This window comes from Acomys russatus, chromosome 27 (assembly GCF_903995435.1).
Source record: "Acomys russatus chromosome 27, mAcoRus1.1, whole genome shotgun sequence".
Taxonomy (NCBI): domain Eukaryota; kingdom Metazoa; phylum Chordata; class Mammalia; order Rodentia; family Muridae; genus Acomys; species Acomys russatus.
Window position 1 is genome coordinate 41,388,061 of NC_067163.1, and position 26,859 is coordinate 41,414,919.

The 26,859-nt window shown below is 37.6% G+C and overlaps 1 protein-coding gene across 1 annotated transcript; it reads left to right on the forward strand.

Moving 5' to 3' along the window:
- Positions 1-12,986: 12,986 nt before the first annotated feature.
- Aga (aspartylglucosaminidase) lies at positions 12,987-24,920 on the forward strand. The gene is made up of 9 exons (XM_051169617.1): positions 12,987-13,176; positions 15,040-15,193; positions 15,736-15,848; positions 16,698-16,810; positions 19,568-19,679; positions 20,740-20,815; positions 22,063-22,170; positions 22,844-22,977; positions 24,694-24,920. Exons 1-9 carry the CDS (start codon positions 13,047-13,049, stop codon positions 24,792-24,794), a joined length of 1,041 nt encoding a protein of 346 aa, XP_051025574.1. The 5' UTR covers positions 12,987-13,046; the 3' UTR covers positions 24,795-24,920.
- The last annotated feature ends 1,939 nt before the right edge of the window (positions 24,921-26,859 follow it).

The following is a 26,859-nucleotide window of genomic DNA, read 5'->3' on the forward strand; positions in this document are numbered from 1 at the left end:
ATATGTGTGTAATAATCTAAATGTATATGTAAAAAAAAAAGTGGACTCATACATATATATGTATGTATATATCATATTAAAACATAACTGGAACTAAATATTGAGTTTCCAGTTATGTTTTAATTTTAAGTATATGAGAATATTTGATTAGTAAAAATATAATATATAAATAAATTGATATCTGTCTATTTACCTATATAACAATATTTCATATGATTATGATAAGACAAAATAAATTCTTGGTGTGATTATGGGCAAAGTTTAAGAAATAAAAAATAAAAATAAACATAATAATATTAATTTATTATTTTATACAAAGTTATATTTAACCTTTCACTAAGATTAAGATATCATAAAAGAATGCTTGATAATTACACTATGTATTTGAATGACAAAAAAAAAAAAAAAAACAAAAACGATTGGTTAGAAGAGAGAAAACCATAGGTGACTGAAAGCCTTCACTCTGATCATTTGGTACAATATGCTGCCACTTTGAGTTGGGTTTTGATGTTTTTTTCTCAAAAGGAAACTAGCACATTTTTGAAGTGGAGACCAAAACAGAAACTATTGTCAACTCATTAGATCTCATCAAATTCACAAATAAACAATCATATAGCTTTTTCTGATGCAAGACGTTGGAAAATGCAGAGCATAGAGTTCTCTCTCAGAGATTATTGTATGATAGAATTTTGCATGCTTCTGAGGTCTTTATGACCATTTGTTTTGTTTGTCTGGTTGATTTTTCAGGTTTTGTGTGTGTGACATGTACCAGAAATTGCTGCAGGTAATGCGAGAAATATTCCAAGCTCTTTGTAATATGATTTCAGGAACATAGAATATGAGAGAGCTTATGGTAAAGTTATTTTATATAATTTCGACCAATGGCAAAGTTCTGTTAGACCTTCATCCTTATATATTACCAAATTGTCACTTCCAGTTCATTTGTTTTCTTGGCAACGATGAGACAGAGTAACCACAAAACGAACAATGAAACTCTTAACAAGGAATCATTCCTTGCACTTTCTCTCCCCATCCCACCCCTGTGTGTGTGTGTGTGTGTGTGTGTGTGTGTGTGTGTGTGTGTGTGTGTATGTGTGTGTGTGTGTTTAATATATACAAAAGGATGCTTATGGGAGTAAATATACTCGTATATTGTGAAGAAAACAGAAATAGGGCTTATCTCTCTACCTTATTCCCTTGAGGCAACGTCTCTCACTGAACCTATTGGAGCTATTTTGACTTTGTGGCTAGCAAGTGAGATGCCAGCATCCAGCCATCTCCCTCCTCATAATGCTGGGATTATACACACACTGATATGCCTGCCTTTCATGCACGTGTTGAGAATTCAAATTCAGCTCCTCATGCTTACACAGCAAACACTCTCACCTATTGAGCCATCTCCTCAGGCCACATACACAATTTCTAATGTTTGTTAACTCCCTTTCAATAAAATTAACAAATGTTCCTTAATACGGCATATGTTGATAAAGGGCAATGGACTGGCAGTGTCCTCACTACAGAAAAGCATGCTAAATTCTACAGAAAACAAGCTGCTATGTTATCAGCCATGGTTCTCAAATTGGAAGCAAGGCAATCGATCAATAGGATGACTCAAAGATAAGCAGCGGAATGATAGGTAAAGAGACAAAGAAATAGGAAGAACTGCAGACATATGCAATCATGTAGAACAACCTAAACATATTTACAGAACAATGAAAGCTATGGTTTCATTTGCATAAAGTTCAAGGTCAGGCAATTGAGTCTGTGATAAGGAATAGAAGTTGACTAAAGAAAGCTACTGGAAACACTGCAGACTTCCATGGAGGGAGTGGGTATATGAGTGAATTTGGATACACACCAATTCGACAAATTACACACATAATATGAGCATACTTACATATGCACACATATGACAAATGCTTCCTATAATGGATGAGTAAAAGGTAACAAATTGAGTATAGCACTAGTGTTCAACACTCACGAGTATTTGGGTATAAGATGGATCATATCAGCTGATGTGTGCTAGTGTCATCTGCTTCAAACACACATATGTATATATCTGTTTCTAGACATAATATTACAGTAAGTTACAGTAAGCTATATTTAAAATGAGTATCAATTTGTATAGTAGAATAGCGATAGACATGCCTGAAGACACTGGACTAGATAAACAGCTTTCTAACTCCTTCTCAGCACTTGATACAAAAAAAGCTGAGGCAGAGTTTTCAGAACTGTTCTTTGATTTCTCCATGCCAAAGGAACTGAAAACGGGCATGTCACTGTACATAGATAACTGTGGTAAAAATCCTGTTGAAATATACTTCACATACCAACAGACATAACAAATTGGGGGAGCCAAGCTAACTGCCACCTTTGCTCTTTTCACTCAGCCTTTATAGATCATCTGATTTTTCTTGTCATCATTATGAGCAATGTGAAAAGCCAGGCAAATTTACTACAGATACTTCCTGTACATACATAATTTGAGAAAAACTGGAAATCCTCATTGTCCTTAAGTCTGTTTTTATTTTATTTTATTTTATCTTTATAGAAAGAGAATGAAATTATTGCAGTTTTTCCCATTTGGTTTTATTTTGGCAAATGCTGTAATTGAAAGTGTAAAACCAATCAATGACACCTCTGGTTAAAATTTATGTCTGAGAAGGATCCCAAGGGAGTGATTTCTGAGGAATAATATGCAGCCTTCAATTTACTTTATCACAGCTGGATATGAAGTTAAATCCCCCGGCTGGAATTTAACCACCCAGAACCAAGCACCAGATGGCTTATCTTCACCTCAACCCAACAGCTGTGTCCTGATATGCACAGCTGGTCTTCACATTTGAATGACAATATTTAAATGATAACATTATGTAATATAGAAAAATGTGCTGGGTAGCACTGGTCTTGAAAACTAGATTGCATAGTTGCTCTTAATAGTGAATGCGCAGCCTCAATAGTAATTCACATTGGTTCTATTTGTGTTGATGGATCTTGGCTAGAGATAAGAGTTTACAGCCACATGGAAACATTCCAGTGCCATTCATATTGTACTACTTTGTCGGTAATGTATCTCCAGGGTACCTACCATGTGAGACTTTTCCTTCCCATAAAAACCAGAACAACAGTCTCCATTCTGAAGCAGTGGACTCTTAAAATTCTGTGATAATTAATAGATAATGCTTTCTGCCAGGATGGAGGAATTAAAAGGTGCTTGGTAGAAAGCAGCTGGTGTAGACATATCCCTACAGCGCTGGGATGTTACTGTTCCTTTCTTAGTTGAATTGCTGTGGATATCATCGGATCAACAAACATAACTAACATTAAATTTCAGCACTTAAAAAAATACCACCTTTATGAAGGTTAACTCTCAAAGAAAATATATTTGAATATGTTTCAGACACATGAAAAATTGACACATTTCAAATGTAAGATGGATGAGCATGTGTGCAAGGTCTTAATGAAATATAGAGTGGCACATTTTCTATTTTACGATTTGACAGAGGCTCCCTCCGCAGCTGCTCAAACTTTGATGAATGTATGAACTACCCTAGTGATGCAATGGAAGCTTATCCTCCTATGGATTCAAAGTTGGCACAGATGTAAAGGGAAAATTGTATTTTATAGTAAGACCTTCTCTCATTAATGAAAGCATATCTCACTGCTACTTTTAGTAATTAGGAGTTGCTAGTGAGTAGATAGGACAAAAAAATAACTTATAAGTTCTATTCTTTCATGTGCAAAGTGGCAGCCTTGGATGTAATTATGTGTAGAATGTTTTCTGTAAACAACTTTACATCTTTGAAATGGAAGGTGGTGTGAACATCACTGTTTGTAACCCACCTCCCCCAGGGAGAAAGACAACACTCCACTTCCTCACCAGTGTCCTAAATATTTTAACATATGAATCAAGGTGTGCACGCTTAAGCCTTTCACAATTAATAACAGCTAAAGCAGGGCCTATCCTTCACTTTGATATTTAAGTGGACTTACAGGTCCAATTCTAGAATTTGACAAATGTACCTATTTATGAAAGACAAAACAAAAAACAAACGACCCACACCATCTGGCAGCTCAAGCTCCAAAAGGGGGAAATGCAAGTGAGGCTGTCTTACTTGGTGTAGCCTCTCCAAATTGTTTATCAATGAAGCTACTCATTGTCAAAGAGTAGAAAGGCCAACTTGAAAGTGACAGAAATAGTGCAGATAGAGCAGAGACTCCAAGGCAGTCATTCTAGAAATATTCTGACTAGAAGTCAGAAATGCCAGGAGACAGTTTCTGGCTACTGGTTTCTTGTTATTCCCTGCCTGGAAGCTTCTATGTTATGACATGGCTGAAACTTACAAGAAAAACCTCATGGGACTGCCAGCTAGCCGGACCAGCTCACTGATCTTCCATTCCTTATCTCAGTTTCCACCACTGGCCTATAAAAAGCTCCCAGGCCAGCAGCGAGGTGGTACCCCCATTCCTCAGACCTGCACCAGTGGTAAGAGAGCTCTGCTTTGTTTCTCCTTCTTGAACTCCCTATAATAAAATACTTCTTTCTAACCTTGATCCTCTAGGGTCAGTGGATTTCATTCTTCAAAATTATGAAACAAGAACCCAGAGGCCATCATATGGTGGAAGTTCTCTGTGTGGTTGTGAGGATCTAACAGTCCAATTTCCAAGTTAAAGCCCACTTGAGTTGAGGGAGAAGGCCTCTGTTAGGGTCAAAGACACCCCACATTCCTTATATCAAAAAGGAAAGATAAAAGAGTAAAAGAATGTCTTCCCCTGATATTTCATAGCTCTTTGCTTTGTATTCATTTACTCCAGCTAACTTAGTCATTAATCATTCATCTCATCCAGGAATATGATTTTTCCTCTTTAGAGAAAGACACCAAGAATGAAGAAGGAGACTAGGCTCTTATTTTTACAAAGCTATGGCTCATCATCAGCAATTCCATCTATAGATATCTCCTGAGTTGCTGTGGGCAACACTGGCTATACTCTCAGAAGACAAAGGAATGGGACAACTCCAAAGTCATTTTTGTATCCAAAGCCAAAATTGTATTCCTTACCCCATGTCTCATCCTAAATTAAACTCTGTCTAGTCAGGGTGCCCAATATAAACAGCTAGCTAAGCCTTGGTGACTAATGCATTGCTCACAATACACATACACATATGCACACACACACACACACACACACACACACACACCCTTCAACATAATATGTGTTTGTTTCACTACTGCATCTCTAACATGAAAACACTCTTAATGTAAATTAGGCACCTAGTGTCTACTTTGAAAACTAAGGAAGTAGAGCTGTGTAGAAGAGGAATAGGGAACAGGAAAGCAGAGGAGAAAAAGAAAGGGTTGTGGAAGAGAAACACTGGCCAAAAAGAAATATTGAGAAATTGAAAGAAAGGGAGAAGAGCTGCAAAGAGGGAGAGGGAAAGAAGAAAAAAGCAAGGATAAAAGAAGAAGGCTGGCGATAACTCCTGGGCTTTCTGAGGGTAGGGCTACTTTTATTGTAAAAATCACCTCTCTCGTTTTTGGTCTGGGCCTTGCTTTGGGACCTAGGAAACAATAATGACAGTCTGTGGTATATAAAAACACTGCCATCACATATTGTAATCTCCCAACTCTCTTGCCTACACTTTGCCACTAACAGCAACACAGAAATACTTCCCACCAGACATCCGGATTCCCTCTGCAGCTTTCACTTGTTGTGTTATAATTTAGATGTTTTAAGATGACACTCTGGAATGGTAAGAGCGTGGCTAGTTAGCGTTCCTCACTAGCAGCCTACTTGGGTTCAAATGACTCTTCATTCTTGCTCCGCAGTTTATTTTGTTACTTCCTGCTCATTTTTATGAGACTTCCCATAATAAATCTTCTAAAATCGCTCACTAACTTCCAGTCACCAATTCCATTCAAAAGCTTACTGCAGGGTTGGCAGGTGGTTTTTACTACTCTGAGAGAAGATCCAGACTATCAGGCATTAATTCCTCCATTTTCCTTTAATCTCTTCTTCTCAAAAATTGCCATCTTATCTCCAAGGGAGAATTGCCATTTTCTTTTCACTCACCCACTGAGCACCACAGTCATAATTCTGAAGATGAAGGAGATTTCTTTGGTTCTTCGGATCTAAATAAGATTGATTCATAGTCTAAATTTACACTCGGATGAAGTTCAAAGTTGTTTTAAAAGTTTCAGTGCATAAATTCTCATGATTGCTTCTGTTTCTGTATGTGTCTTCCTATACTATTTATACTGACTCAAAAGTAAGGTAATTAGACAAGGTATATACTCACTTATATTGAGACACTAGCCCACGGGCATGTCCCATGAAAGACTTTACTTACCAGAAAAGTGGGTCAGAGGGGAGGATATCCTATTGGGACTTTAGGTGAGGGAAGCATGGGAGAATGGGGAAATAGAAGGATCCAAAGTGTCCTGGAAACCTACAAGAAGAACATTATGATGGGCGGATCTGAGTCCTGAGGTCCTGTTCAAACTATAGCACCAACCAAGGAAAATAGAGGCAGCAAACTTCGAACCCCTACCCAGACCTAGCCGATGGACAGGACATTCTCCACCGTTGAGTGGAGAGTGAGGTCTTACTTTCATACGAACTCTGGTGCCCCATTTTTGACCATGTCCCCTTAATGGGGAGACCTGGTGGCACTCAGAGGAAGGATAACAGGTCACCAAGAAGAGACTTGATACCCTATGAGCATATACTGGGGGAGGAGGTCTCTCTCAGTCACAGACATAGGGGAGGGGAGTAGGGGGGAAGCAGGAGGGAGGGAGGAATGGGAGGATACAAGGGATGGGCTAACAATTTAGATGTAATATGAATAAATTAATAAAATACTTTTTAAAAGTAAGGTAAATTCCTATAAATTAGTACTAAAAAGAGAAGAAAAAAGAAAAAAAAAAAAACCTGTAAGAACAAATGATATCTCTCTGACCACTGAGAATAAAATAATATTCTGGAAATTCTTGTACTTACCTGACAAAAAAGAGAAGTGTAGCCTTTCCCCATTCCTGGAATGTGGCTGTGGGTCTGGAGCACCCATTAAGTTCATATGACCAGAAAGAAACAAGTAAGCTCTGATATATTAAAGCAGCTGTCTTGGAAAGAAAAAGAAAAAAAAGAAAAAGGTAAAAACCTATTGCTCGAGGCCACCTTCAATTCTACTGGTATTTGCAACTGAAAACACATAAAGTTGATAGAAGATTCCAGAACTAAAGGAATTCGAAATGGTAAGTGGCATTTCTAAAACACAAATATAGTGAGTCATATGTAAATTAATCTTGCCTTTAAATCATTACATGAGCCACTGGAGAAGAACAAAGTATCTGCATAATTTACATATAAGATACATGCATTCATAGTTACGCTAATTTTCTCACTTAAACTATGATCAACCAATGAATATAATTTAATAAGAATATACTGCAAGACATTATTACTTTGGAGGATTACTATAAAATAGAAGGGTTTTTTTTTCTATGCCAGCCCTTGCTCTGAATAATGACTCAGAGACCTTTATATTTATTAAAAGCTTCAGGTAATATATCTGAGCAAATACTCTAACCCACTGGTAGCGGTCTGGCCTACTTCAGATGGCTGGGTAATGGGCCATCTTAGTCTCTTGTGCTAGTGCCTTCTTCTTCATCCATATCCCACTGGCGATTCCTGCCTCTCTCTGATTTCCACCTGAGACCCTCTCCCTGGATTCATAAGTCTCAATTTATACTCTTCTGCCCAGCTATTGGCTATTCAGCAGTTTATTTAACCAATCAGAAGATGATGGAGAACAATGTTTACAACCATACCAAGATAGGATATGCTTCATAATAATGACAATGCCATAGTCATACAGTCGAAGGAAGGTCCAACTGTGTTTTCAAGTGCTAATTTCAGTGCCTTCAGATCTGGTTACCACCTGTCATGGGCATTATTATGAATGGTGAACTAGCTCCTGCAACCATGTGATGATAAAGAATGTTCCCAATTATCCATTATTGGCTAAATAAAGATGCTGAAGCCTATGACTGAGGAGTTTTACGTTCCCAGGCATGAGTTCAAGAGATGAGAAGAGAGAGGGAGAAAGCAGCAGAGCAGAAGGAAGGGAGTTAGCCAGAGAGAGAGAGAGAGAGAAGTAGCCATAAGGCACAATGGCAGTGAACAGAAGGCTGTAAGGAAAGACTGAGGAAGCAGAAGCTGCCCTTGGATCATCAAATTGGTGAGTGGTTGGCTTTTATGTGGGTTTTAAAGGTATTAGGATTAGAGTATCTCAATATATGCCCAGTATAGTGCTTACAGCTTAATAATAAATCATAATCTCTCTGTGTCAGTCATTGGTGAGCCAGCTGGTTAAAGGAAACTACTACCTTAATAATTTACTGTACTGATTAATATAGAAAGAATAATTCATCTTTCTACAACACTGGACTACAACCACATCTCTGGGTACAGAAACCAACATTTGAATACACAGTGAACAAAAACACATCCTCCAACAGTTTACATTCTTTGTTGAATTTCATTTTAAAAAACATATGTGATATTAAAATTTCAAAGTGAATTTTAGAGTGGTAGGAAGATGAGAGGAAATCTGTTCTGTTGCCCTGGGCCTCTGCTAGAGTAGTGAGTGGGCATTATTACGAATGGTGAACTAGCTCCTGTAACCTTCATGAAGACATCATAACATCATAAACAACTGCTATAAAAAAAAAAACAAAAACAAAAACAAAAACAAAAAAAAACCAAACAGGGTCTACCATGTAAAGTGATCTACTAGCTCCTTGGTATGGCAACATTATCATACCAATGGCCTGTCATTGGGATTACAAATGGAAGATATGTTGAACAAAACTTAATCTGAGAGGAAAAATCATGTAAAGACCAACATAATATTGTACTGCATTTGTCATTATTAAGATGACTTTAAAGGTTAAAAAGTCAAAAGGTAGTGTCTGATTTGAATATGCTACCAATTTGACAAATGGTATGGAAGGAAAAAAATCCAAAAATATTATCTAAGAAAAGAAGAAAACTCTGTTCTCAAAGAATAGTAAGATGACATTTCTGTATAATAACTCTAATTACATCAGGAATGTACAATCAGGTAACATTAAGTATTCCTGGATTATCAAAAAAAGAATGGATTTAAATTAGAAACACAGTTACCTCTGTGCTTTTACACCAGCAAAAATCATTACTTACAGGTTCTGAAACTGACGAGAGCACATGCCAATCAAATAAATAGCCTGTATTTAGATAACCCAGGTAATAGTTCAGTGGGGACTTTTGGAAAAGAAATTATTATTTCAATGCCAAGTCACGCTTACAGCTTTGAACAAGTAGCAAAACATGGGCATGTTACTAAAGTGGATTTCCCAGCAACCGTGAAAAAGCCAGAGGGGATGGCTTAGTGTTTTAAGCTTCAGATTTGAAATACCTAGAATCCCTGCAAACTACAGCGTTAAATCCTCTGTAGACCCACAGCTTCAAATGCTATCAGGAAAGACTCAACCCTCCATCCTTTAGAGACTGATAAATTGAAAGCCATGAGGTTCAGAAGAAAAGGAGGGGAGTTTGCAGGTGCCCACAATTACCACCTCTCGACCTTGAACACACACACACACATACACACACACACACACACACACACACACACACGGTGGAAATATTTGTAGCAACTATTAAGATTTTACTGGCCTTTTTATTCCTGGAAAGAATTCAGTAACATAGAAATCTCCCAACATAGAAATTCACCAGCTTCATAAACGTTAAAACTTAACTACCAGACAACTCAACATGGACAGAAAGAATTTTCAACTCAAATTTAATGCAGGCAAGTTCTGTGCACTCTAGAATGCATTCTAGGTACCCAGCCAGCCAATAGATATTTCTCCATTCTATACAGATTGTTCCGTCCAGACACAAATCGATAGACATTCAGTAAATGCTAATTAAAACAAAAGCATATTATTTAATTTTTCTTTTAGTGTTCTTCTAACTCTTACCTTGTTCATTAACGTATCAATGAACTTATTATCTCCATAGCATACATGAGAAAAGTCTATCTCTGGAAGATTAAATGATCCGGCTGGAGCTGCCATGTAGTTGCCCTAAGTTTTAAGATCCAGGTCCTGAGCCCTGAGCTATTGTTACATGAATGTTTTCCTTAGTAACACAGACATTTTAACAAACAGAACTAAGTGATGCATTCTAAGCTTGAATAAAGATAATCGTATAGTTAGTCAGTAACAGTACATAATATCTGTTACATATAATTAATTATTGAAATAAAATGAGGTAGATATTAAGAAATTTGTGGGCTATTTTATTATTAACAAATGTCTATTTTAACTTACAGGTACATCAAGCAAATGGGTCCAGCACTGAGAAACAAAGAAATATCAGGTCTAAACTATTCTCCAAGTAGTAGCTAAAAATAAGTAATAGTCATTCAGAAGGAATCCAAGTATCGAAAGTAATTTAATGTCTTTAGGATTTAGCTGTAGTGATTGTCCTAAGCTTTGAGACAGTGAGTCTCCGGAGTACTACAATGGCCACTACATAGCCACCAGATACTGTAGAATCTTTTGAGATTAAATATTATTTTAAGTATATATGTACACATAAAGTCATCACATTGAGACCTTCAATATTTCTGTTACAATATAATTTGGCTTTTCTTCTTTCTTTCTTTCTTTCTTTCTTTACATATTTCATTCTTTCTTTCTTTCTATGAGTATGTGAGTGTCAAACCACAAGACCATATGACTTTCTCTGACAAGATTTTAATATCACAGAATAGGAGAAAAGAGTGGGCACAGAAGAAGGGAAGAAGGCATAGCCTAATACAGCTTGCAACCAAGGGCCCAGGGTCTCCTTCCATCGTAGAGTAGAAGGCCCAAACCCTGATGAGGCCAGGCCAAGAAACGTCAGGATGAGCCAGCTGAGCCAAGTTAGTGAGTTATCAAGGACGGCATACCATCTCAAAGCACAGGTGAAAGTTTCTCTCATTGGAATTACGCTTCAGTGTTTTTACAATGTGTGTGTGGCTGGGGGAGGGGGAGACAGAGAAAGACAGAGAGACAGAGAGAGACAGACAGAGACAAAGAGAGTGACATATCATGTGGCTAAATTACACTCCTTAATGGATACAATCTACACGGTTTTAAGATTTAGAAAAATTTAAAGTTTAAGTAACATTACCTTCAAGTTTAGAGATTTGTACAGCCTACTGTTTATATTTGGAGATGAAACAGGGGTGTTAATATTGTAAAACCCAAGGCTGCTCCCACTAAGCAAACATTGTTCAGGTGTTGTTTTTAACAGCCTTGTTTGAGCTGTCCTTACAAAAATATATAAATCTCTACAGACTAAAAGCTTTATCAGTTTGTTTGAAATTTTTTTTTTTTTACTTTCTGCAGGAAAGACAAATTAGATCCTAAGAGGGAGGAGTTTCCTCCCCTTCTCTTGTCCCTTAAATTTGCCTGCCTTGCTCTCTTGCCTCTGTAATGTCTGGTTCCTTCAGCTGGAAGGACTTATATTGTTCAAAAATGAGCTGCAGGAACTGAGACCAATTTTCCATGTATTATAATTTTTTTATAATTTTTGAAGGCATGTCTCAGTTCTTTGAATTCATAAATAACAACTCAGGTACTACGGAAAATTAATTCTGAAGACAATAGGTGTTTTCCTTGCTTTTGTATTCTGTTTCATCCATCTCTCCCATCTCAGGTAGTATGGGCTTTATGCTCATTAGCACAGCACAAATAGTTTGGTCTTTCTCCAAAACCCCATAGAAGGATCATGTATCATTTCTTTTTTAATTACACCTAACTTTTTAATAGCACTTCCCAGCCTGGGGATAATTCTAGGCTATCTTATGCTATTTAAATTGCAGATTCAGTTTCCGTGCAATAAGAACCTTGAAGATTTTCGATGCCTCACAACTCCCATCCAGTTCATATTTTACCAGTCTGGATAGATTTATAGATGCTCTTTAAAATTATGTCTTCCTTCAGGTATATGGACAAGCATTCCCGAACCCAGTGGGATTACTGGCCCATGCTCACACATCTGCGCAGCAACTGAACTATCAAAGTGAGCAGCCAATACCATGAGTGTAAAGCTCTCATTTCTCCTTTTATTCAAACATTTATTTAGTACTTAATGGTGCTAGGCATGAAGATAAAATAAAATACCTTCAGAAAAGAAAGGAGTTAGCCTTCTTGGCTGGAGGCGAGGAGTCTGCGCTTCAGTGGGTAAGGTAACCGGGATGTTCCAAGTTGCCCAGCATGTCCTTTCCTTCCAGCTCAGGGATTTTGTGACTAAAGGACGTCCTACAAAAAGCTGTGGTAAAGAAATGATGTAAAAATATGTGTCAAAAATACCTCAAACGAACTTGGTCCTAAGCAAGAGTGCTTCTCTTATATTCAGTTATCATTTAAAAATTTAAAGGAATCTCGGGGTACATTTTAAGTCTGGCCGACTTGTTCCCTTTAAATTAAACTTAAACACGTAAACAAGCAAAGATGTCAAATCCAAATAATATCTATCAGGTATCTGAGGTTTCTAGTGTTGTGCAACTCAGGGTTGCATAATTACATTTTCATTTTCAAAAAGGTCAATCTTCCTTTAAAAAACAGGCTAAAGACTATACTTTCAGGGATCATTTCTATAGTTCGTAAAAAAATAATAATAACAAACAGGCTAAGCAGTAAAGGTACTGAAAGTATATATGTATATGCAAAGCAAAAACAACGTAAAAAGAGCTCGACATTGCGCACCATTACAGAACCACAGCAACAAATTAGAAAAGAAAGAAGGAAAAAAAAAAAAAAAAAAAAAAAAAAAAAAAAAGACTCCTCCAAGGGCCTCACATCTCGCGAGAGTTAAAGGAGTCCGGGATGAGACCAAAGAGAGTCACGAGTTCAGGGAGTCTGAGCTAGTCGAGACCTTTCTCGCGCCGGTCCGCTGGGCGCATAGCTAGCCGGGACTTTTCTCGCACTGCTCGGCTGGGCGCCTCTGCTATGGCGCGGAAGTGGAGTGCGCCGCCTTGGCTTCTCCTGCCGCTCCTGCTGAACATAGCCCTAGTGCGCGGCTTCAGCCCTCTGCCCCTGGTCATCAACACTTGGCCTTTTAAGAATGCCACCAGAGCAGGTGCGGAGCGGCAACCCGGGGTGGGAGGCTGCGCTGTGCAAGCTCCTCTATGCAGGAAGCTGCCAGGGCCCCTAAGGTTACAGGATCCTGGAGTGCGCCAGATGCTGAAGGCTGGTCTCTTTCCGGTCTTCTTCCTGCATAGTTTCTTTTGCATTCGGCCCTCTCTTCGTTCTCCCTACCACTCCGGCATTTTAGACTGACCCTGACCTCTGGCACAAGGGCTTTCTGCTTTACTCCTTCAGTCTTATCTGCCTTACTCTTGTGACACATACTCTTGTCACCCCACACTACACTTCTGGAATTCAGTTTAGGAAACAATTAAATTTCCTATAGACACACTTATTTTTGATCCATGCTCGCCACCCTGTCCTTGTCACTTATGAATTAAAATTATTGTTAGCGTTCCTAAGGGCTGTACCCTGTAGCCCCAACCCCGGTACAGTAAATGTCTATGGACACAGTTGTCTCCAGCATTCAGTGCAGGAAAATCTGTCTGTTTTTGAAACCGGGCAACCTCTGAAATACACTGTATGGCCTTGAATGGATTACTACACATCTATCAGTTTCTTTTGGAAACCAGAATTATTAAACACCTCAAAAGCTGCATGAGGATGAGATTAATTGGACCATATGAAGTCGATTGCTTTTGTAATATGTGATCAGTTGTGCCGTGGTAAGAGTTACCAATGAAAGTACGAGTTATGCATATTTTAGTAATCCAATGAGTGACACATGCCTGTAATTTCAGGAATTTGTGGTAGGAAGACCCAGCCTTCTAGACATGCCTAGGCTATACATGGATTAGCAAGACCCTATTCTCACAAAACAAAAGTAATGACGAAATTTTAAGGCTGTCATTGAAAGTACTTTCAACTCTCTCCAAATAGTTTCAGCTATCCCCTTTAAAGATGACATTTGTCAAATCTTAGGGATACGTACCATGAAAATCTTTACTTACCAAGAAAGTGGGTCAGAGGAGAGGATATCCGATTGAGACTTTAGGCAAGAGTAGCATGGAAGAAAGAGGAAATAGTAGGACCCACAGGGTCCTGGAAACCTACAAGAAGAACTTTATGACAGGCAGATCTGGATCCTGGGGTCCTCCTCAAACTAAGGCACCAGCCAAGGAGAATATAGGCAGTAAGCTTTGAACCCCTACCAAGACCTAGCCGACGAACAGGATAGTTTCCACCGTTGAGTGGAGAGTGAGATCTGACTCTCACACGAACTCTGGTGCCCCTTTTCTGACCATGTCCCCTGGATGGGGAGACCTGGTGGCACTCAGAGGAAGGATAGCTAGTTACTAAGAAGAGACTTGATATTCTGAGAGCATATATAGGGAGAGGAGGTCTCCCTCAGTCACAGACATAGGGGAGGGGAGAAGGGGAGAAATGGGAGGGAGGGAAGAATGGGAGGAAACAGGGGAAGGGCTAACAATCGAGATGTAATATGAATAAATTAATACAAAAATTTACATAAAAAAGGACATTAATGTCATTGCTCTGGTAGTAAATGATCTACTATGAGAAGATAACTGGAATAAAAATTATTTCACCCATAAAAAAAAAAAAAAAAAAAGATGACATTTGTTACACAGAAGGAGTAGTTACCGATACGTTTTCCAAATACTCACTTTCCACTATGAGCAAACATCTTTGAACTCTTTATAGTAATTAGTCATATAATTTTGTCTCAGTCATTCTAATTTCCTTATAGCACTTTTGTCCCATTTGATAAAATAGCTTGTTAAAATTTCACTGGTTAAAAAAAAAAAAAAATAAGGCATCTCAACCTGTTCTTTGCTTGTTGCGCTTCTCATGAGAAGACATATGACTATAATTACGTGTTATTGGAATTTAACAGCATGGCAGACGTTAGTGTCTGGAGGTTCTGCCCTGGATGCAGTGGAGAACGGCTGTACTATGTGTGAGAAAGAGCAGTGCGACGGCACTGTAGGCTTTGGAGGAAGTCCCAATGAACTTGGGGAGACCACCCTGGATGCCATGATCATGGATGGGTAAGAATGTTCCTCAGGACTTGTTTGTCATTGCGCTTTGGTGTCAGGTTGGCTTACATTCGGAGCAAGATGGAAGAACGCAAGAGTGGGCCATGGGTCAGAGCCCCATGTTTATGGTGCTTGTCGCTTCCAAACACAAAGAGTAAACAAACAACAAAACCAAAACATAATCTCAATACTCCAATATCACAGGAAAGTAAGTGACTAAGTAGCTTTGGCCCGTGAGAACCCCAGGATAGAGAACTGTACCTCTGGCCCAATAATTTACCTGCCATCTGCAAATGCTGTGGTTTCTGTGACCTAAGCCTGAAGGCCTCCTTTAAAAGCCAAGTTTAAAATAACATGTTGAGATATATACTAAATTGACTTTTTGTTCTTAAATTTTGTCTCTGGGAATCCATGAACTTTACGGGTTGTTTTGACTTCTGCGCTGAGGTAGGGTTTAGCCTTTCTACATATTACTGCTTGGAGAAATGCAATTTTTCTGTTCAAGTACCAATGGAAAATGCCATCGTAAATCTTCCTGCATTGTTGCCTTATAGCACTGCTATGGACGCGGGAGCAGTAGGAGGCCTTGTAAGAATTAAAAACGCAATTGGAGTGGCACGGAGAGTCATGGAGCATACAACGCACACGCTTTTAGTAGGGGAGTCAGGTATTATTAAAACTATACTGAAATTTTGCTCTAGTCTTTTTGTCTATTTTCACTATAAAATTAAAATAAAATAAAACTAGAACCTAGTGTGAAGTAGAGAGCAAAGGAGACCTACGTTCAAAACCTGTTATATTTTGTATATGTTTAAGTGGATAAATTACTTCTAGAGCTTGCTTTGCTTTTAAGACAAAGCAATATGCTATTTCCTGTTGATGAGTGATTGCTGCTGTTGAAGTGGGGTTCACATCAGTTTCCTTCCTGCTTTGCATTTCTGCAGATAACAAGACACAGAGGCCACTGCTTATGTGGGGCAGTAGTACCACAGGGAGATTGCTATGGCAGTGTCTTTTGAGTCCTTTGCAAGTTCCATTGCGGAAGGTCATAAAGCAACCTATGATTAAAAAAAGATTTATTAATGATCTATTTTTGTAGCACCTCAATAGGCTTGAAATAGAATTGTAGGCTCTCTAAAAAAGTATGACATTTGATGTTTAGAATCCGTTTTCCTATTTGGTTCTTGCCACTCTAATTAAAGCAGTAGAATTCTGTGTCGATGAGATGTGTGTGCTGTGAAAGGCTGGAATTCCTCAAAGTAGAAGAGAAAGATGGTGGAAGTAAAGAAAATGTATAAACAACCGGAAAGTCTCTAAAAAATCAGTCATAGGAAGGACAGAGGGAAGCTGAAAATCCAGAAATGACCAAAAATTCCTTTGAAAGCCCTTGTGCACCACCTTCCTAGGATGTCTTTCCATTCTCCACGTGAGCACTGGCTGACCCTGAGTGCCTCTAGTACACATATTCTGCTTAGGAAACAATGCATGTGCTTAGACTTTTCCCTTTCATCTCTAGCCACCAATTTTGCCGAAAGTATGGGGTTCACCAACGAGGATTTATCTACCGGTATCTCCAAAGCTCTTCATACGGATTGGCTTACTCAGAATTGCCAGCCAAATTATTGGAGGGTATGTATATAAATCAACTTAACAAAGTAAATTTCTTTTTTTTTTTCTTTTTTAAATTTTAATTCTTTTTTATGTATGCATTTATATTATTACACACATATATAATAAACTACATACAGAAAGCAGAGCCATGAAACAATCAGGAATTATGTAACTGTTACATTCATAATGTTTTGGCTATTTGCATTTGGCAACTTTGAAGAAAATATCATTCCAATCTTGGTGAGTCTAAAATTCTGAATGTAAATCAATATCTATCATATCTCATCTCTGTCAACTTAAAACCATCTATCTAGACCTAAAAGCATCTTAACTCCTAAACAACCAAGGTTAATTGTAAAACTAAACTATCAGGTCTTCAACCCCTTCAGGTACTTGAGAAGAAATAAAATTAATAACCTGAATAAACAGTAAGTGCAGGTTAGTTAGCAGCTCCCAAAGTGAAAAAACTGAGAGACAGTTTGCTGCTTGGACGGTCACCCAAAACTCTCTATAACTTTGGCGCATCATCTTCAGCCTTTGAGCTCATATATATGACAGACATATTTGTGAGGCAGGAACTATTGAGGACTTGTTTACCCTATCTTGGCAGAGTTTGGCCACCGACTTTGCCTGCATCCAAGCTGGCCCATTTTTAGGCAGAATTCTATCAGTGGCTGAAATGAGGACATTTTGCCCAGTTGCTTGTTTGCCATTGTTTGAAGCCATCTCCATAAGGAGATTCTTTGATGCTCATCATCTTCTTTGAGGTAGGCTGGGTATTGCCAGGGATTAACCTGTCTTATTGTCAGTGAATCTTTAAAATAATAAAAACATCTTTAAATGTCGTATTCTGTAAATTTCTTGAAAATGCTAAGTGCTCCCTTGGCCCTCTTTGGCCTCTGTTGGTTGGTTTCCTGGCGACTTGATAGAGCCAGTGATATAAGATGACTCTCGGGGTGTGCCCATGTTCCATATGTCACTCCCACGAGGTTAATGATTCTTGCTCTCTGGCAATAATTTTAAATTCAAGGTTTGCTGTGAAGAATGGAGCTGGCAGGCACCATTAACATTGCTTTACTTGTATTTTCTTGGAACAAAATCCACAGTCTGAAAAAATTTCTTAAATGGCATCCGTGCATATCTCGTATTTTGACTATAGTTTGACTAGAACACGTAAAGAATTAGGTTTCTGGTTTGTTACTAGTGAGATCAACTTTCTTTAGTAGGAACTTTAGCATATTAATTTTATTCTGCCACACAGATTCCTTCCATGGAATATCTTAGTCCCTAATCTCTCTGTTCCTTAAATCCTAATTACCAAGGTTCTCCGGATTCAGTTCAGAAAATAAGTTATTTGTCAAACAGCTGAGTCTAAACCTTGTACACAGTCTTATGAGGCATGCACAGAAGGAGCATCTCTAAACTAAAAATCTCAAGTTCAAATGTTTCCGCACTAACATGATGCCACAAGTCAACGTGCGAAAGGCCACACTACTTCATGCAACTAAAAGCCTGTATGGGTTATCTTGAGAGTGATTACATAGATAGACGTAAAACATAGGCGAATTTTGTCCTTAGACGTGGGTGCTTCTGCAAGGTATCTTATTAGGAACATACACAGATTCCAAAATCTGAAAAAATTTCAAAACACTTCTACTCTAAAACGTTTCAGCGAAGGGGTGCTCAAACTGTATTAAGTTCTTGTCTTGGCCTTGCTGTGCCTTTTATCCCAACATTAGGGAGGCAGCAGTAAGAGGAGTTTTGATTCAGGGCCAGCCCAGTCTACAGAGCGAGTTCCAGGACAGCCAGAGCTACACAGAGAAACCCTGTCTTGGAAAAAAGAAAGAAAGAAAGAAAGAAATGAAGTAAAGAAGGAAGGAAGGAAAGAAAAGAAAAAAACAGTTATTGTCTTAATTCTAGTCTATTCAAACAACATAAATTTATTGGTATATTTCTGTACTTTTAATATTTAGCAGAATCTTAGGCTGCTACTTAGAGTGGCTGCAGCCAGAGGGATCCTGTTCATGGTTGCAGGCACAACAAAGCTGAAGATGAGTAGCATCCATCACAAACTCATGAAATTATTTAAAATGTGACATTTTGTACGGTGTTGTTTTGTTTTTTGTTATAACTTGAGAGCAGTTCTCAAGTGTGAATGTTGTACCATATTTTTCGGACTATCAGACACACTTGGCCATAAGATGGACCCAGCAGTTTTTAGAGCAGTAAAACAAGAAAAATAGTAAAAGCAGCATTCGGACCATAAGGTGCACCCTAATTTCCCCCCCACTTTTGGGGGAAAGAGGTGTGTCTTATGGTCTGAAAAATGCAGTAGCTGACAATGTCATGTCTCTGTGTCAAAGTTGGACACTTTATAAACAGAGATTAAAAATAAGCATTCTTTTAAAACAAATTTTACTTGAAATCTCAGAATTTGTCATCTGGGAACCATATTCTGACGTAAAGTTCAGGCTGGGTACTTTTCCTTTGAGATTAATATATAATGTAAAACAAACAAACAACCTTTCTATCTGCCTTTCTGCTGAGGACAATGTGTGTAAAGATGGAATTCCACGTCTTGTTCTTTGCACATCTTGTTCTAATCCACAGTATCTGATTTTGGGAATCATCAATTTTCACCTAAGATTAAACTAACTTTGAGCTCTGAGTTACTGATGTCTTTCTGGTTTCTTCTAATGATTAGCAATCATCCATAATTATTTGTCTGTCTCTAAAACACCCCTTTTAACCAAAAAACTTTAATCTCATTTACAGGAAGTTATCCCAGATCCTTCAAAATACTGTGGACCCTACAAACCGGCTGGTTTCTTAGAGAAGAGAAATATTTCCTACAAAGAAGCGGGTGTCCGTGGTCATGATACTATTGGTAGGTCACTTTTTTTGCCACTTTATTAATTATTTTAGTTAATGATGTTCCAAAGTTCATATTGATTTTTACTCATGTACCAGAAGTTAGATAATTTTCATTATTTTAACTGCCAAGTAAATACCCCTTGGTATGTGTATCTTTTTCACTATATGTACATGCATATATATCCATATATAATACATTTTAAAAACATATAAATTCATTTTTGTAGTATATAAATATATATGTATATATATATATATATATATATATAATTTTGTCTTAACATTTATATACAGTTTTGTAATTACTTATACAAGACACTAAATATCCAGTGACTATTAAAATGTAGATTATCAAATCATTAATATTTAACATTTTGGTTATTTTATGGGTTTTCTTATATAAAATGAACTGTTATAATTTTTCTAAGCTATAATATTGACAATTTCTGTTAATCAAAATGAGTGGTTTTATTGGGAATTATCTTTGAAAAGGTAGTGAAAGTAACTGGTATATTTGAAGAATATGAATATGAGATATTTTTGTCCAATAATAATATGAAAGCAGGTCATTAACATTTATGGCATAATATCATTGATACAGTTTTCAATATTTTTAATTTTTCCTTTTCTTCTACCTGTAGTTAGTAAAAGAACACACTTTATTTTTTTAATGGAGTCAGTATGTAAAAGCCCAGTACCATAGACTGGATGACTTATAAACAACAGAAATGTATTTCTCAAAATTATAGATGTGGAAAAATCCAAGACACAGACAATGGTGGATTCATCATCTGTTGGCGTCCCTTTTTCTGGTTCATAGGTGGCATGTCTAGTTCTCTGAGGTCTCTAGTATTAATCTCACTAATTTGGGCATTGCCCCTAATAACCGTCCCACCTGCCCTTGGCCCTCTCCTAAATCCATCACTTTATGTAGTTACAAATGTGAGGGAACACAACCTGCCTTACTACACAGCAGCAGTCATCAGCTGATACATTATTTGACTATACTTAAGGAAAGTGTCGGGCACTTACATTGGTTTTCTTGTTTTGTGTTTTTTTGTTTTTATCTCTAGGCATGGTTGTAATCCATAGGATGGGACATACTGCTGCTGGCACATCTACAAATGGTATAAACTTCAAAATACCTGGGTTAGTGTTTCCCCAAGAACAGATCTCTCAAATATGTATCAAATGTAAAGCACTATATTCTAGTGCTTGTGCAGGATGCCATATATAAAACAAAATACTAACTTCTCAGATAAACATGAAAGAAAGCCTGTTACCGTATGTTACTGGCCACAACAAGCATCCCAGCCAGGTGCATCAGAGTTCAGGGATGTCAGGGGTTAATCTGTGTGACGTGAGTTAGTCAGTCCAGTTAAGTGATAAAGTAGCTGGGGACTGAATGAGGATGTGCACCAATACAGCCAATGGAACAAGTGTTTGCAAGTAGTACATAAGTCAAGTTAACAGCTTCTAGTGGCTGGAAGAAAAGCTGGAGTGGAGGTGGTGCTCATGTGTGCATATGTATGTGTGTATTGGCATGTGCGCTCTCCCTGTGTACAGAATAGTACCCCAGAGTAACTGGCAGAACCCAAGCCAGTTTTCAGGGGTAAGCTAGAAGAGTTGTCGTTTTGTTTTTGTTGTTGTTGCTGCCTTGTTTTTAAGTAGAAGAAAGGCATTAAGTAGGTTTATTAAAAGGGGAGACTGGTAAAAGTTTGGCCCATTGCCTAGGAAGCAGTGTAAGGAAATAGTCAGAACGGTTCAGGTGCTCCAGAAATTGAGAAAAGTGTAATAGTAGAACAGTTGCTGCAAATCTATGTGATGTCTTATGGTGAACTGGTGACAAGTTTTTTTTTTGCTTAAAAACGTAATTGGTAAAGAAACATGTCTATTTATGGAGTACAGCATATTTTTGTATATATGAACATATGTGACAAAGTTAAACCAAGCTGTCTAACTTGTGCATTGTCTCACATGCTTTTTAAAAATCTTTGCTATTAGCAGGTTTTATATATAAAGTACATTATTATTATTAAATGTAGTATAGTGCTGTAGTACAGCAAATGTCTAGAGCTTATCCCTCCAGCTTTAATTATAATTTATTTTCTGTAAGCCAACATCTGTCCAACTATTGGGAAAGCAATATTTTAACGTGTTTCTAAGAATTCAGTTTTGTTACACTGAAAATCTATCTGAAAACAGACTCATGTATTAATATTGCTGTTTGAAAACCTTAATCCAAAAGAAAAGCAAAAATGCATGCTAGGAAGAATTTCCTTAGCACAGTAGCCAGTGGCTATGTGGGAATAGGCCCTAAGTTTGAAACCATTCATAACATGATTAGCTCACATTTGGTTTCTTACCCTAAATTTTTATGTTGTCTATTCCCAAAGTCGAGTAGGAGATTCACCAATACCTGGAGCCGGGGCCTATGCTGATGACACGGCTGGGGCAGCTGCAGCCACTGGGGATGGTGACATACTCCTACGCTTTCTGCCAAGGTGGGACTTCTTACCTTTGTAAAATTTAGAGGTCCTTCAAAGAGGCATGTAACATCAGGACAGCGATGGGTTTTGTTGTGTGTTTTCCCAATTCATGAGGTTTTCATAGAACTGTGAGCAACGTTTTTTGTTTTGCTTTGTTTTAACTTTGTATGTTTTACCAGTTAGCTTGCGATCATTGACTTGAGTCATCATTATCTTATAAAAAAGAAGAAACTGCTTATGATCTGTTTACATAATTGATGCAAGGCCATAGTAAAGTGACTGGGAAAAGCAGAACATGTAGTCGTTGTGGACAGTCACTAAGAACAGCTGTATGTGCTGAACACTTGCAGTGTTTCCTCCTGCGGTCATAGCGCTCCCTCATGCAAATACACCCTCTATTTGTGACTTCCGGCTGTTATTACTAAAGTGACAGTTATTGAGCCAAAGCCAAAAATTACAGTGCTCATCTGAAATCAATGGTGGGTGAGATGAACAGATGACATTGTGGCAGGGTTTGCTTGCCTTGGTATTAAGGCTGTGACAGGAATTACTGACGTGTTCATTCATAGGAATTATGCTAAATGTGACAATATGGTCGTTTCGGATTTTCTGAAGTCAACCTAGCCTAATGTGAAGTTAGTGTCTATTCTGTTCTCTGATATTAAGCTGTCAGTTCTGCTTAAATTAGCTACCAGGCTGTAGAATATATGAGAGGAGGAGACGACCCAGCCATGGCGTGCCAAAAAGTGATTTCAAGAATTCAGAAATATTTTCCGAAATTCTTTGGAGCTGTTATATGTGCCAATGTGAGAGGAGATTATGGTACGTTGAATCTATATTTTTATTTGAGTGAATTTACAAGTGATTATAAAAGATACACACTTCACCAGTCTTGATGGTACATGCCTGTAATGTCAGCACTCAGGGAGGCAGAGGTAGGTGGATTGCTGTGAGTTCCAGGCCAGCCTGGTCTCCAAAGTGAGTTCAAGATGGCCAAGGCTACACAGAAAACCCTGTCTCAAAAAAAACAAAAAAAAAAAACCATACTTGTATCTATCTGAGCATATAATATACTGCAGTCTATATAAAAGGGGATGCTGATAGGCTAATTTAGTCAAATGCTTCTACTGATTAGAAATGGTGAGGATAAATTAATCTCCTTTACTTCTTTCTCATTCATTAAAACACTCCAGTCATTTTGATCTTCCTGGGACTCTGAAGAACAAAAACTCTTGCTAGTGAGCAAGCCAGACCAACCAGCACGATGAACCTGGTCGTGCTTGTGGCACGTCTTCTTTTCTGTTTGCTTTCCTTATGAGCCAGGCATGGCTGCAAAGCACTTAAGGTCAACCACTGCTGCGTCTCATCGCTGAACTTTCAGATGGAGAATATGTAGAGCTTACTGATCAATACAGCTTATTAGGCTAGACTGCTGGCTGCTCTTCTTTGATCTTTTACTTCCCACACTTTTGTATTTGAAGAGCTTGTTTGAAGATTTCCTAATTCCTTTTTAAGTTCGAAGACATAAAAGTCAAAGAAAGTTATGTGGGATGCTTTATGTATGAAATAAGGCAGTTTAATTATTCTCTCTCAGCAGATAAGCCATAGAAGCCTTACATTTACATTTAGTGGGGTGGGAAGATTCTAATCACCTAACTATATGAATTAAAAATTGACTACTTTTAATAAAGTCATGACAGAAAGACCTCTCCCCCTGCAGGTACGAACAAACTAAACTCACACAGAAGGCACATCGACAGATAGCTCTTCTCACTTTTTATTGGAGTGAGCAAGCAGGGGTTAAGGAAGCAATGGAATGGGAAGGATTGTAGATAAGACAATGTTCTAGTAGCTAGGGAAAACAAATTTGGATAATATTTTTCAAAGAAAGAGATTGAAAGAGTAAAATAGTAGCAGTGGAGCGTATGGGAGGGATCAGCTAGTTGATGTTCAAAAGGATGAGGTAAGGCCTGAAAAAAAATGACTCAAAAGTTAGCATTGTTCTTGCATAGGACCCATACATGCTAGCTTCCTAGAATGCACAAGGTGGCTTACAACCATTGGTACTCCAGTTCCAGACTGTCTGCCTTTTTCTGACCTTGACACTAGGCAAACATAGGATAGATATCTATATCTATATCTATATCTATCTATAGATATCTATATCTATCTATAGATATAGATATACACACACATACATGCAGGCAAACACTTATACATGTAAAGTAAATCATTCTTTGAAGGCTGTATTATCTTACCCTCCTCTTCTTCCATGATTATTAATCACTCTCTACTATGAAGACATGAACGGATATATATATAAGGGATCATATATATATGTATGTATTATATATATTTATATATCATATTATATATTACATAGAAGCATGCAACATATGTAATGCAACATGTCACAGCAATGTCTAGGCAAATGTTATCCTTTTTAATGTTATCTTTATTGTTTCTGAATATATGCCTCCTGTAACCCTTAACTATCTCTCTCTCTCTCTCTTTTTTTTTTTTTTTGTTCGGCTCAAGGTGCTGCTTGCAACAAACTTCCAACATTTACTCAGTTTAGTTTCATGGTTTATAATTCTCTACACAGTCATCCAGTTGAAGAAAAAGTAGACTGCATTTAGTCTTATCTTGTCCTTCAGCATGTGTATTTAAAGAGGAGAGATGCAAAAATGGGACAGTTGCACACTGACATCATGTAGTGACGTTCTTGTGTAAATTAAGTGCAAAAATAAACTGCTGTACTGCTATTTCTGATTCCGCATGTTTATTTGTTTATTTTTACTTAAAGTCTGTTTACCACTTAGAATTAATATGCATATATACATGGTGTATATTTTTAAACTTTAAGTGATATTTGAATTTCTGATCAATGTGGTAAGAAATTTCTACTCCGAAGCGTTATTTTTGCAATGCCCTAGTAAATAAAGTGTATTTGAGTACGGAGATTATGCAAGCTGTGAAGTCCAGGGGAAATAGTAGCACTACCTCAGTAGTCCAGACCTGTTTGAGTAAGAAGTTACAGTTTTACCTAATATTTTCTAATAGCTCAAAGCAGAAATAATACTATTAAAATATGTGGGTTTTTTTTCATTTGTACATTATGAAAAGCTAATGAGTGTTTAGCTGGTTTTCTTTTGATTTCTCTCTGAAGAGCATGCAACAGGTGAATATTGCTAAGCCACAGAAATCTCTGATCTTTGGGCAACTGATATTTGGTATTGATCATTTCTTTTAAAATCATCTATGGGGCTCTTTTCTGTAATTTTACTAATCTTTTGTGCCAGGGTTAAGGCTGCAGTTAGAACACGTCAATAAGTGGGCTGTCTAGCTTGACCTTATATTCCAAACTCCCATATCAACTATCTAGGCCTGACAATTACAAGGACACTGTACCTGTAATTTCTCAGCATTATTACTTAATTCAAAATCATCATTGCTTTAATCTATAGTCATTGATAAGCTAATATATTGTTGTCAAACATTAATACTGCTTGTTTTTTTAATATGAGTAGCTTGATATTTACTGTTTGCCTAACCCATGTCATTAGTTCTCATGCCATCCTACCTATCAAAATTGCCTGAGAAATGATTTTTAAATATTCTCTACCAGCACCAAGTTTTCTGGACTTAAATTTGAACCCAGTTTAATTACAGCACTTAAACTACATGAAATACTAAATAGTTCTAGCCTAGGTTAATAAAAATAATTTTATAAAGGAATTGTTTGGTGACAGAAGAAGGAAATACAAATATTACTTTCCCAGAGAATTTAGATGACCTCTATACAGGTGCTGTGTACCTAACACAGCAGGCAATGAGAACACTACTGACCACAGTTTGCCATAAAAATTTTGGTAAGGTCTTGTATTTAATTTATGTTCATTGACTCATGTTGGAATAATCTTCTTCCATGACTATTTCAGTAATGACTTCTTATAGGCTGATTCTTATTTCTGCTAGCTACAGTACAAACTCATGAATCCTGTCCACAAAACACTGCCAGCCCTGCGCTCCGGCATGTGGTAGGTGTACTTGTGTTCCCTCCAGTTTGGTACAATGCACCTAGTTCTGGAAATGACTTTTAAGTGAATTTGGAATGTGAGACCTTCCTGGATTCTTTCATATTTTTTCATGCATGACACCATGGTGATTGCAGCTCTCAATTACCCGTGTCATTGAGTACCTATAATGAGCAGACATCCATGACAGTACTCGGTGGACATACATTATGATCCAGTATAGACTCTCCTGACTAATACATAAAATATACCAATCAGTTAAGGAGTTGTGTGGACATTACTAAAATAATAAGAGTATTTGAAAACCTCAAAATGAAACAACAACAACAACAACAAAAAAAACCCCTCAAAATGAAACAACAACAACAAAAAAACCCTCAAAATGAATTTTTTTCTGATAGAGATATCCAAGAAGATGCTGAAAATTTTTGATTAAAAAATTTTAAAGTATTGGACATTTGCAGATGACATTTTCCTAAGGGATCTTTAATATTTTTTTTTAAAAAGAAGCTCATATGCCTGTATGTAGTGATTCCAGACAGTCTGAAAAAAGCCAAACATTCAGTCCTTCGTGGTGCTGTATTTCGGAATGGGTGTTCAAGCATGGTTCTATAGGCAATGTTTTATAAGCCTGAGATGTCACCTTCCTGGGAGAGGGCAGTCTGCT

Bases quoted from the DNA above. Each gene is read 5' to 3' on its own strand.
- Aga (XM_051169617.1), top strand. From the start codon at position 13,047: ATGGCGCGGAAGTGGAGTGCGCCGCCTTGGCTTCTCCTGCCGCTCCTG. The intron at 15,849-16,697 runs GTATTATTAAAA...TTTCATCTCTAG, and splicing joins GCTTTTAGTAGGGGAGTCAG to CCACCAATTTTGCCGAAAGT. The intron at 22,978-24,693 runs GTACGTTGAATC...GTTCGGCTCAAG, and splicing joins CAATGTGAGAGGAGATTATG to GTGCTGCTTGCAACAAACTT.